We start from the raw sequence: 13936 nt of genomic DNA on the forward strand, positions 1-13936 counted from the left end.
ACCGACAAACATTGTGAACCATCCATAAGGGGAGGTGGAAATGAAATGAAACTTATAACTGTGGTCTCTTTTTGTGAATCCTTTACAAATCTCTAGATTACTGATTATTATCCTTTGCCAGTCATGGATAACTGAATCTCTGTCTGAATGTCATAGATATAAATCCAACACTTGTTTCCTGTGATGATATTTGCATAATAATAATAATAATAATCTTGTTGAAGGCATTTACTAAATGTTCCTCCTCTCCTTTATCATCAAGCAAGAAACAAACTCTGCTGTGACTTGATGCATGTTCAGTTTTTTTTTACTGTGAGATCCTAACCTCTTTCTAAGTTCTCTGACAAAACTACTGGCAATGTGCACTTTCTTTGATTAAATGATGACTACTTCTACGTTGGTAAGGTCACTTGTAATAAAACTGTGCCATCTCCTGTTAAAATGTGTTAGTCTACTCTCATTCAAAATTTCACATAGCAGGTTGTTACAAATGGTAAAATGGATACTCGTGCGCACACACACACACACACACACACACACACACACACAGAGAGAGAGAGAGAGAGAGAGAGAGAGAGAGAGATTGATTTAACTGTGAAAATGAGCTTGGTTGAATACTGGGCCATTTTACATCTTCTCTATGTGCCTACATTCTGTTGAGCACCTTTCAGTTTGGCAAGTAGCAATATGTTGTCACATACCTGTTAAACATATTGCTAGTACGTTTACTAGATCAATATTGTTTGTAAATGTTGATAAACCAAGTGGAAACAAACTGATAGTCATGGTCAACAATAAGGTGACAAAGATAATGAGTGCAACACAAGTACAATAAAACAGGTGTTAAAAAACAACTCTGTCCTATATTTATTTTCAATAACACACCTTTCATATTTGTCATCTTTTCAGATGTGTGTGTTTCCACATTTTTACAGGAGTCTTGTACATTTCTTTCCATAACCATAAATAATAAAAACTAACGACATTTTCACTCTGCAGAAAAAAAAGAAAAAAAAATGCAGAAAGGACAGCACTGTAACAGAATTCTCAGAGCACAAATGTTATAACACAAACAAACATTCTTCTATTGTACTGGAAAAAATTGTTTTTCCCACAGCGAACTCAGTAATGAACTGAGATTAACAATGTGTAGATATATTATTCTTTTTCGGTATGTAAGAAAAATTCAAATGTATTTAACAGAATAAGTACAATAATATCAATATTTTAAAATATTCATTTAACACTGCTGATAAAAATTGCCTGTGTAATTGTTTTCTGGACCATTTCAGTCAACAAGTACATGTCACTTAATCAAGGCACCTTTCTTACACTGCATCAATTTAAAATACTTTTTCATAACAGGAATGTGATGTTATTACCTCTTCCTTTTTCTTCCATGAATGACACAGAATAAAGTAGATATGTTTAAAATGCCACTCATTGTTTTTAACAAATACAGGTAATAAATGTATGCAGCTTTGGAAATGTAGATTCAATTGAAATAATCCAAGGACTGGTGATACAACTTTAACATGTTAATAGTATTCCACTACTTCTGAAGTGTACTTCACACATAATAAAAGTTTTGGCTGAGTTCCAAACATTTACGGCCCAGGTATGAAAACTTTGTACAGATAACATTTAATACTTTGGCATTTATTAATGTATGCCAGAAGTTTACAGACCAACTTTATACAGATAAACTTTCATCTGAAGCAGAGAACATTGATATAAAACTACAGTTTACTCAAACAGTCTCATGGTTTTCTGCAAGTTAGAATAGATGCCTGACTGAACGAGAAGACTTCACATGCAGTCTAGATCTGCAGTATCAATGAGAAGCATCTGACACAAATTTGTTAATTTCCACACCTACAGTTTTGAATTGTGTGTGTCTCCTTTAGTATACCTGCAGTGCAGTTTGTATAACAAAAATTCTTTTGCAATTGAGCAATTGTTAATCTACTCGTCCCATTTACATATTTTTGTTTCTATATCAGTACATACCATACACAAATCTCTTTCGATAAATGCATTGATTTTGAAACACTTGTTCATATTGGCAGTACTTCAAAAACAAATATAATACTGAAATACAGCAAGAAGTGTTATTACAATTACTAATTTTCTGTGTTAATTATTGAACTACAGTCCCCAGTACCACGTTCTGAAAGTCACTGAACACATTGTATGCATGAAGGAGGTGTGTACCCAAATGAGAAAATAGGACAATGTTTCACAGAATATTCTCAAGATCTACTTAAACTAATTTGCTGAAAAATCATTGCAGGTACTGAAGCTGTCAGTATTCTAACTACCTTCAATAACAAGACAATTTCAAACCGATTTTTCCACTTATTTTATATAAGTCTCCCTTTGTTTATATTGCTGACATAAACAGTACATTACTGTATAACAGGATTCCATTGGTAAAATACTTTGAATAATAAACAAGCAGTGACATACAAAAGAAAATGTCAGTTGACAATGCATAAGTATTTCAGCTGTAATACTGATGAATAATAATGTGGAATTTGTATTTTAGTGCAAATTCATATTCCTATGTAGATCAGGTGCAATATTTGTGTTAACAGCAAATCTTCAAGTATTTAACCATGGTGAAATATGATAAGAGAAGTGGATAAAGTCAACATGGTACAAATTTATGAATGACAGTTACAAATTGTTACAGCAATAAAACAATTTCAACTTTGAGCAATTAGTTCTTAAACATTTGTAAATATTTATACTGACAACACTTTGAAGTAACAGTATCTCAAACCACTGACTTTCATTATATGCATGACTGTAGGCCTAATAGGAAACAGAAATGTTTGCAATATACAAAAATCTAATGCTTATCTCTTAATACAGTAATGGAGCCAAAACACAAACACTAAAATAAATAATGACTGATGAATGTAAATACTGTTGGATCCAAATAAAAATTTAATACTGTCTGCAATTTAAGGAAAAAGCTTTTAATATGCCAAAAGTTATTTCTCTTTAAATTGTGTATGTGTGTCGTATCATCTGGATGAATTTTTCAATTTTTATTCACTGTGTGTTGTCATTTCCTAACATTCAATGGCACAAATGGCAACTATTTTTAATCAGCTTTCATTAGCCGACAATCTCCTAAAATGTCTTAGTATCCATGTAAGCAAATTATTAGCAAATGTTACTAAAACATTAGTATAAAATCTGAAAGGCAACTTGGAGACAATAGGATATCTGAATTCTGCCTGCTGCCTATTGTCTTTCTAGCACTGAATCATATGTACATGAGGCCTATGAGTGCAATGTAAAATTTATAGTTAAGAAATGTACCCATTCTTGATTACAAGCCCTTGTAATATTACTATTACATAACATATAATTTTCTAACTGGTCCTTTTTTCTTATAAATTTAAAGCAAGATGGTAGAAAGCACCTTAAGAATGTTATTTAATTAGAAATTACATCTACTTAGCCAAATTAAATACTGTGTCAATCACATTTCAATTTCCTTGTTATTTTAAAAACTGAGTGACAACTGCCCATTTTCTAAAAACTGTCCTGCTTCCATAATCTCTGTGTTTATTACCATTTTCATTATTGTATTGCAAAATATGACTAGAGTGCACTTTTACTATGACAATCATGGGACGCAAATATGACTTGGTACTTATTTCACTATCATTCGCTTTCAATAAATACTGTATAATTTCTGCTGTACATATTTCCAAGTTAATGTGAATACTGATTAAGAATAACAAATGCATTATAAATACATCTTCAGTTTGCACTCTTAAAATTTGCCTCATAAATTGGTAAAGGATGAGCTTCTGAATTAAGAACGTATCTGTCTATACTTAAAAGAGTGCGATCTTCACTAAAAAGCAGATATAAGTATTTAAGGGTTTCACTTAGGAAGAAAGATTCCATCATATCTTTTGGACGTGTGTTAAGTGGATTGCGAACATCTCCAATGGAAGTGTACCCATTTTTTACTTTTGTATGTTTCTCAAATGCCTGTAAAAATAAAAGAAAAATCAGAATTTTCTATTTTTTTATTTAAATAGTATTACGGTTCTCATACAAGTAGCTTAGAAACATTTCACTGTAACTTACAAATTCGGCCACTAGATAAACAAATGAAATGAAAGGTGAATTCTTAAATTATTATTTCATAGAAATCAATTAAGAAAAAATTTACAACCTAAAATTCGGTTTTGGAACTAGCCACCATTTGGCAACAGTTTTCAGTAAGATTACTGAATTTATATTTATTCATTTTCTGACAGTATACATGACCAAAGGAAAAAAAAATAGAACCTATCAATGACACCACTTCACAGATGACAGATTAATTTCTTCAAAATATATTAAAAACAAAAAGCCAACACAGTATAAAGAATAAAGTAAATAATGGAAGTTTCAGTAACTAGTAGTACTTGCTTATAATTTCTAGCATTTGAATTTAACAGTGCCTCTCTCAAACATCAGAATAAAATGGCAGGTTGGGGGATAGTGGTTCTCCCCTTCCAGAATCCCTGTCTCATCTTTATTAAACAGAACTACATACTAACATACAATATTTAATACTCTGGAATTGATTTACTCCATATAATATATGAAAATAAACTATGAGTTGCATTACCTGGAAAATCTGCCAGCCCCAATCCTGGTAAGTGTGGTTTCCTGTAATCTGATACATGTACCACAAACTCTCTAGGAACTCTGGTCTCAGCAGGTTATGTGCATCATTTGTCTTTACATACATATCATTTCCAGTAGCATCCTGTTTCAAAAACACAGAAAAGTTATCCCACTGATGTTGAGGATATCACCATACCTCCACACATGCACTATATGTGTGTCTTCACTTAACTTGCACTTAATTTATTCAGTACTGGAAAGTGGTATATAAATGAAATTTTAGGTTTGAGAACCTCGTGTTGTTAGATTACTACATGCCAAGTTTAACATTCATCATACCTTAAGTCCATGTCAAAAGAAGCCAAACTTTGAAATTTTTGTGGATGATTTTGCCTATCATTTTCTGGCTGAATTTGTCTCATAAAATTTTTCACATTATTATTCTTAAAAGAAGACATACAGTTGTACAAGAAGGCCAATTTTTATTTCTTTCAACAAAATTTGTTCCAAGATATAACAGCTCAAAGATGTCAGGAATTAACATTCCCTCTGAGCAAAGTCGTGTATGGAGTCAAACAAGTGACTATATCATGGTCAATATTGATTCAATTGCTTGGAATGACCCAAGAAAAAGGTGCAGTGCAAACAAAATATAGCACCTTTTGTTCTTCCTCGTCATCACATACATTACACCACAAGTTAAACAGATGCTTTTTTTTTTGGAAGGGGGATGGGGGGGTGGGGTGAGGGGTTGGGGGGGACAAACATTTAAAACTTAATTTTAGTGGCCTGGAATCTAAATACCTTGCCATATTACAGACCAACACATAATACCAGAAAATATTACTAAACTTATGGCCTGTAATAAATTTTTATAACAAAAATCACCTAATTTTGCAAATTATACTTCTGTATTTGACTGCCTCCTCCTCTTGTTGTGATATTACCTTGTGGTGTGGCAGAATATTTCACATTTATTTTTATTAATTTAAGTTTCGTTAAACACCATGTATGTTGCAACACTTTCACTCAACCTTTCAAATACGTGGACCACATGTTCATTGGCAGCTTTCTTAAATGATTGGCTCCTCACATTTTATGGGGCTATGGGACCCTCCAACAATATTCAAGCTGGAATATTAGTGGACAAATGAATATAAATATTGTCATATAAAGACAACATGTTCAGTATGATAGGTACAGATGTCTTCTGAAAATAAGGTCATGACAGGAGTCCATTTCATTTGAGATTGTTGGGGTGGTATTCATCTTACATGAATGTGTGTGAAAAATTCTGAATGGCGTTTCACATATGAAGAACTTGTGTGTGGGGAAAAAAAAAAAAAAAAAAAAAAAAAAAAAAAAAAAAAAAAAAAAAAAGGAGGGAAGCTTCCCTCTGACAACCATGCCTCCATCCTTGCTACCCTCCCTATTTTCCTTTCCCTGTTGCTTCATAGCCTGGGTTGTGAGTACTGAATCTCCTTTCCCTTCTTCCCTTTCTTTCCCCTCTCTCCTCCCTGATGAAGGAACATTTGTTCCGAAAGCTAGGAATGTAAATTTACAATTCTGTTTTATGTGTATCTATCAGCTGTACTGAGCTGAGGTAAGTACTGGCCAGCCCCTCTATCTCTTTGTTAGTATTTGTTTCACATCTTTATACGAGATTTTCCATTAATCATTTACACATAATACTGTCTTTGTCTGCTCTTATTAGCTCGTGCTTTCAATTTCATTCTGAAAGTAACTGTTCTTAATACAGATACAGACTCTAATGAAACAAACCTGTATATTGAAGTATGTTATTTCTGGTGCTAGAAATGTTGGCTGTTGTGCATAGGTTTGGTAACATGTGTTAAGAAGTTCTTCTGCGAGTTCCATGTGGTCCTGAGGCAAGCCATAATGTACTCCAAGTGCTAAGGTACCCGGCAAATAGCATGTTAAGTGGTCCTGCAACACAGATGTCACCTTATTAATGATAATATGAAAATTACACTATCTTACTAAAGCAAGTATTTCCACTCTCATGTGTATGCATGAAAGGATAGTCGATAGGTTAGGGTAGGGTAAGAAAGAATAGGGTAGCAATAGCCACCTACTAAAACTGGCAAGTAGAATAGCTGAATTTATCTGATTTCTCAGTATGAACAGCTTGACTGTCAGCAAAACACACAAGATTCAAGCAAAATATGAATATATGAGTTCATGGAGCATCATGCTCCATCTCTGTAGCCAAAGAGAAGGCACATAAAAAGGAAGGAATATGTGGTTAACTCCACTCCTCAGCTGACTTCAGAATGAAGCATAATTGTTCTAGTTTCTTCAGATTTTTGATAATTTTCTAGAGTAGGAAAAGCCATAAGAGGGAGCCAACATCTTAGCTCTAGCTAAGCCTACAGGCTACAAGAATGGTAATGAAATCAATAGGAACATGTCATACTTTTATCGGGTGGAGGCAGCTTTCAGTTAGACACAGCCCTAATTTTAAAATGGAAACAAAGTGAAACGGGGTGCATAACAATCAGTTAACAAGAACTTCCAGCTAATAAAATATTTCTAAAGAAAACAGCAAATGCATGCAACTGAAGACATTGATAAAGTGTAAGACAATGTTGGGAAGGTACCTAACAACAACAACAACAACAACAACAATACAGTAATACAGAGGAAAATAAATAGAAAATGGTTTCATACATTGGGAAAAAATAAAATTACATGTATTTAGGATAAGCAATGAGGACTTCGCTTTTCATCATGCATCATGCACATTGCATCGGTTCCTTTTAATTGGGCTACTATAACCATGGCAGCTTGATAATCTTAAAATAATTGCCTTTCCCTTGTAGACAGCAGCTTTATCTTTTTCTGAAAACAGAGATGGATATTGTAGTGGCCCTCATTTTATACTTTATCATTCCACTGGTGAAGACAAGTTTCTTAAAAAAAGTCAAAACCAATTACGAGTAATCCTGATCTCTAGTTTAGCAATGTGGGAGGGAGGGAGGGAGGGAGGGAGGGAGGGAAACTGTGTTGGGCATGCAGATTTTTTGCTAACGACAGAGGCTATTAGTCCCAATAAGCAATTTTTTTTCTTTTATGATGCACTGTACACTGATGTGCTACAAAATCAGTCTATCACTAATACAAGTGTGCAGTGATAATTGTGACGTAGTGAAAGTCCTGCCCTCCCCCGCAGGTGATGACAAATCAGCAGCAAGTTCTCTCGCTGTGGGTGAAATGGCATTGGAAACATCGAAGTGGACCATAGCTAGCATTACAGGTGTTCTGGAGGTAGTAACTGGAGCCACAAAGTGGAGTCTTGCCAGAAGCAGCAGAAAGAGTGGGGAACCTGGTCAGTGGCTTGAGGAAGATGCTTCACAGCTGGTGGCTTAGAGAGGACGATTGAGCAATGGGGCACCGCAGTGGCAGTTGGGATGGGTGGACAACACAGAGATAGTTGTGCCAACTGCAAAGAGGGGTGCCAATGGAGGTGAAGTGTTTCGGTTAGTTTTGTTCCTAGTGGCTCAAAAATTCTCAAGCTTGAACTGCAGGAGCTGTGTCTTGTGCTGTGCCTCCTGTACTTAAGGTTCCACAGGTAAAACACTCATATTTAGTTAACAGTCTTCTGCTTTGTTGAAGTTTACATTGAAATAGCTGAATATGCCGTCTGGCAGTGCTTAATGCATCCTGTACTGCCTTTGGGTCAGATTTCCTGTTGAAGGCATTTTTTAAATTATTTCATTGTCTGAGTTCTAACCTTTCAGAATATTTTATTCTCATTTTATGAGAGGTGTTCAACAAGTAACCGAACACTTTTTTTCTGAAAGCCGGTTGGTTTTATTCATGATTCCAGTACACTATATTATTCTCCACTCATTTGGTCACAAAACCCTACTTTTCAACATAATCTCCCTCCAATGTAACACCTTACGTCACCATAAGACCACATGTTATCACTCTACTGGTCAACGTTGGAGCCAACAACTTGCTGCATGAATAACTTCCCTACTTCTGCTTTCTACTGCTTCCCATGGCGTGAATCCTTCATTGAGCCAAACAGATGGAAGCCTTCCATTAGGTGGTGAGGAACCTAGCGGGCACACACCTTTGAGTACCCCAACTGGTGAACGAGTTTGTCAGCACTACTAACAGTGATGCCCAGTTGAGTGGTGAGGTGTTTGTATACGATTCATTGATCACCTCAAATTATTAGAGTGTCACCAAATTCCAACACTACAAGAGTTACAGTTGTGCACAGCCAGTCAGCATCCAGAAGATTGAATAGGTTTGTGCGACCTTGTTGCAATGATGGCAGTTGTCTCGTCCAATGACTCACCATGCTTTTTTTCACTGGCAGTTCTCCGTAGACATCTGCAAGTACCTAGGACTATTTGTGATGCTCTAGTTTTCTGCCAAAAGAAACTCAATGAAAGCTATCGGCTTGGAACACACCTCTGTTACAGAAGACATTTTGAAGACCATTTATAGTGCCACCACCTATCAGAATTTCACAAAACTACAGGGGCTGAAGTGTGAATATTCATTGATATTCAACGAAAATTCCCAATTTTTCCAACTAAAATTGTCAGAGAGGAAAACAAAATGTTGCACTACTTACTCAATGCCTCTTGTATTACTGGGGCATTTCTTATGTATAAGTGAATACTAGTTATAGTTCAATTTTGTTTTGGTAATAATGTCATGCTGTATAGGAAAATACATTGTGTCCCCAAAACTTCCAGCCATATCCACTCCATAGCCCACTTTATACTTATTACAAGCTAGTGAAATTTGGATCATTCTATCATTTTCAGCAGCTGTCAGTGGTTCATTTCATCATCTGAAAGTGTTCTACGAGGTGCATTCAAGTTCTAAGGCCTCCGATTTTTTTCTAATTAACTACTCACCCGAAATCGATGAAACTGGCGTTACTTCTCGACGTAATCGCCCTGCAGACGTACACATTTTTCACAACGCTGACGCCATGATTCCATGGCAGCGGCGAAGGCTTCATTAGGAGTTTGTTTTGACCACTGGAAAATCGCTGAGGCAATAGCAGCACGGCTGGTGAATGTGCGGCCACGGAGAGTGTCTTTCATTGTTGGAAAAAGCCAAAAGTCACTAGGAGCCAGGTCAGGTAAGTAGGGAGCATGAGGAATCACTTCAAAGTTGTTATCACGAAGAAACTGTTGCGTAATGTTAGCTCGATGTGCGGGTGCGTTGTCTTAGTGAAACAGCACACGCGCATCACTTCGCGGATGTTTTTGTTGCAGTGCAGGAAGGAATTTGTTCTTCAAAACATTTTCGTAGGATGCACCTGTTACTGTAGTGCCCTTTGGAACGCAATGGGTAAGGATTACGCCCTCACTGTCCCAGAACATGGACACCATCGTTTTTTCAGCACTGGCGGTTACCCGAAATTTTTTTGGTGGCGGTGAATCTGTGTGCTTCCATTGAGCTGACTGGCGCTTTGTTTCTGGATTGAAAAATGGCATCCATGCCTCATCCATTGTCACAACCGACGAAAAGAAAGTCCCATTCATGCTGTCGTTGCGCGTCAACATTGCTTGGAAACATGCCACACGGGCAGCCATGTGGTCATCTGTCAGCATTTGTGGCACCCACCTGGATGACACTTTTCACATTTTCAGGTCGTCATGCAGGATTGTGTGCACAGAACCCACAGATATGCCAACTCTGGAGGCGATCTGTTGAACAGTCATTCGGCGATCCCCCAAAACAATTCTCTCCACTTTCTCGATCGTATCATCAGACCGGCTTGTGCGAGGCCGAGGTTGTTTCGGTTTGTTGTCACATGATGTTCTGCCTTCATTAAACTGTCGCACCCACAAACGCACTTTAGACACATCCATAACTTCATCACCACGTCTCCTTCAACTGTCGATGAATTTCAATTGGTTTCACACCACGCAAATTCAGAAAACGAATGATTGCACGCTGGCGGTAAAATTCCATCTGCCGTACGGTGCTCCCATCTATGGGACGTATTGACAATGAACACGGCCTCATTTTAAAACAATGCGCATGTTTCTATCTCTTTCCAGTCTGGAGAAAAAAAATCGGAGGCCTTAGAACTTGAATGCACCTCGTATAATGCCACCTGGTCTCTTTCTGTCCCAAAAGGAAACTACTTACTCCCTAACCTCCACTTTTGGGGATACAAATTTTATATCACACTCATAATCCAATGAACATCTCCTGGAAGTTCCCTTTTCTTCACAAGATTTATAGCACATACTTTCAAAAGCAGGGGAGAAGCAAAAACGTTAGAATGCATAGGGAACTGCCATCACTTCACATGTTTGCTGTTGTTGTCTTTTAGATATGTCAAATAAATGTGCAGCTCATGAACATAAATGACAGGATGGTCAGATCTCTCCTACAGATACAGCAATGTGGATTATCCGATAGCTCCTTTCGTATGTCCAAACAAAATAAGAAATTTGCATTATTTTTGTGGATTTTGACCTCAAAAGACAACCACTCATTGAAATAAAATTTAGTCTTCCAGTTTGATGCAGACAATCAGTAATCCCCTTCAATTTAAACGCTAAAATTAAAATAAGCATTTGGAAATTACATAGACTAATCAAAATTTTCAGTAGTTCTTCAAAAGTGTTTATTTAATCTGGCAACATTATGTAAATAAAAGTGGAAAAGAGAGAACATGTCTTAAATACCATCTTTGGTTTGAAGTCCTTCCCTCCAGCCAAAAGTTCGCCAATAAATAAATATTTTCGACGAGCAGTTCTTCTAGTGAGAAGCTTCTTTACCCCAGCTATAGCTTCAAGATAATCATCCCGTAAACTGAAAACAAAAACAAAATTAGGAAAATTAATTTAAGAATGCAATAAAATTATAAGACAGAATTGTTGGCTGGTATTACCCTCAGAAGGGAAATATTTATTGATGCCTAAAGACATATTAAAGTACACAACAATCTCCAAGCTTCTGAAACTATTAGTTTGTTCCTTAAGGAGGAGACAAGGATCAATCAGACTCCATTATAAGAAAGACCTATTTGTGACAAGGACAGAAAATTGTTCCCAGTCATCCAGGGGAGCGAGTGACGAGTGAGTGACCTGCGCTCTCTCTCTCTCTCTCTCTCTCTCTCTCTCTCTCTCTCTCTCTCAACATTACACAATCAATTCTTTCATCCTCCACAATGACTAATAGTTCCAAAAGCTAGAATAATGTTGTGTACTTTTATAATGGTAGACAGCCAGTACTAAATATTTTGCATTCTGAAAGTAGTTACTAGCCATCAATTCTATCTCATAACTGAATACTACTGCATAATATAATGAGAAAAACTACAAGGTGTACAACTTTGTTTCCACTGTTTTTTCCCCAACATTTGAGGCTTTAATGAAACAAATTGGTTACACATGCATCATTCAAAGTATTTTCCATCGCTGGCCACTACTTTCTCCCATCTTTCGGGCAGTGTGTGAATCCGGCATCGAAAAAATTGTTCATCTTTTGAAGAAACCCACAAATTGATCCCATTTGTGACTTCTTCGTGAGATCGGAAGTGTTGGTCAGCTAGGCCATGCACCATTGATCTAAACAGGTGATGTTCAGAGGGAGCAATGTCTTGAGAATACGGTGGGTGGGGTAGGACTTCCCATTTTAATGTTTCCAAGTACGTTTTGACCTCTTTTGCAACATGGGGTCGAGTGTTGTCTGCTGCCAAATCACTTTATCATGCCTCTCGCTGTATTGCAGCTGGTTGTCTTTTAATGCTCTGCTCAAACGCATTAACTGCATTCGATAACAAGCACCTGTGATTGTTTCACTTGGCTTTAATGCCTCATAGCACACGTTGCTGAACTGGTCCCACCAAATGCAGAGCATGACCTTGGAGCCATGAATATTCGGTTTGGCTGTCGACATGGAAGCATGGTCGGGATATCCTCATGATTTTTTGCATTTAGGGTTATCGTAATGAACCCATTTTTCGTCCCGAGTCACAATGTGATGCAGAAATCCCTTCCTTTTTGCCTCTGAAACAACTGTTCACAAACACACAAACGCCGTTCAATGTCTCTTGGTTTCAGCTCACACGGGACCCTAATTCCTTCTTTTTGAATCATGCCCATAGCGTTGAGATATTTTGAAATGGCTTGCTGTTTCACTCCCACTAATAGTGTCAATTCTTCTTGAGTTTGACGCAAGTCTTCACTCAGTAATGTTTCCAATTCTGCATCTTCAAAAACATTCTCTCTTCCACCACTATGCTGGTCTATCATGTTATAATCACCATTCTTGAAGCGCTGAAACCACTCATGACACGTTCTTTCACTAATAGTATCCTTACCATATGTACTTGAGAGCATTCAATGGGACTCGGCTGCTGGTTTCTTCATATTGAAGCAAAACAGTTACACCACCCGCAAATGACGAGAATTAAGCATGTAAATTGACATTTTCAATCAAGAACAACTTTATGATGCAGAGAGACAAATCGATTAATGTTTGAATGAGGTTATGTTGACCGAGGTCCAAGCTAACTGCCTGGCGTCTGCGATCTGTTTCTTTCGACTGCTACTTACCGTTGTCGCCACCTATCGGCAAATGGCAGAAGCAAAGTTGTACACCTTGTAACAAATATCCAACATACACTTAATTCTGATATCAAAGTATCTACATGTTATGTTCCTACAACCTATTACAATTAGTTGAAAAGGCCTCATTTATCAATTTTTTGAGGTGACCTTTGGGAGAATAATAATATCCACTTCATTGTTTACATTGAGGCTTCATCCTAAAGTTTCTCAACTTCTTTTATGCTCTGTTGTTTGTTTACCTCCGCAGAGGAACCTACCTTCTATGTAGATATAAAACTACATTCTAAAAACTGCTATAGCTCTTAAAGTTTTGGTTTGAAATTTTCAAACTAAATGATAAGACTGTTAAAAGCATTCCTTACATCTTAACCTATAAAATGATTTTAATTACTTTTGGCACAAATAAGACCAACCATCACACTATTAAACAGAAACATTGGTGTGGTACACACGTCACGTCGAGTGGCATCAGATCAGGTCCCTTAATTTTCTATGTGTAACGCAAAACTAATCCAGCTGTTAACCTCCTTGCTGGATTCATGACTTTAAGATATTTTTAAGAATCATTGGGATATGATAATTGCTAATGCAGTATTGTGGAATGGGCTAAGCAATGGCCTAGTTATGAACCAATGGTAATCTCTGAAATTTGTCTGTAACCACATAACAGAAATTGAAGGGAACTTCGCTCCATTTTAATAGGA

General features: G+C 36.8%; 1 protein-coding gene across 2 annotated transcripts in view; it reads right to left on the minus strand.

The window, feature by feature from the left end:
- Positions 1 to 843: 843 nt before the first annotated feature.
- Positions 844 to 13936, minus strand: part of LOC126187497 (endoplasmic reticulum mannosyl-oligosaccharide 1,2-alpha-mannosidase) — a 124437-nt gene continuing 111344 nt past the window's right edge. For both annotated transcript variants that reach the window (XM_049928611.1, XM_049928612.1), the window contains 4 exons: positions 11343 to 11469; positions 6427 to 6591; positions 4646 to 4786; positions 844 to 4017 (listed from right to left, as the gene is read on the minus strand). In XM_049928611.1, coding sequence (XP_049784568.1) covers positions 3781 to 4017; positions 4646 to 4786; positions 6427 to 6591; positions 11343 to 11469 — 670 coding nt within the window. In that variant the 3' untranslated portion in view covers positions 844 to 3780. The remainder of the gene's footprint in view (positions 4018 to 4645; positions 4787 to 6426; positions 6592 to 11342; positions 11470 to 13936) is intronic.

This window comes from Schistocerca cancellata, chromosome 5, assembly GCF_023864275.1.
Source record: "Schistocerca cancellata isolate TAMUIC-IGC-003103 chromosome 5, iqSchCanc2.1, whole genome shotgun sequence".
Taxonomy (NCBI): Eukaryota; Metazoa; Arthropoda; class Insecta; order Orthoptera; family Acrididae; genus Schistocerca; species Schistocerca cancellata.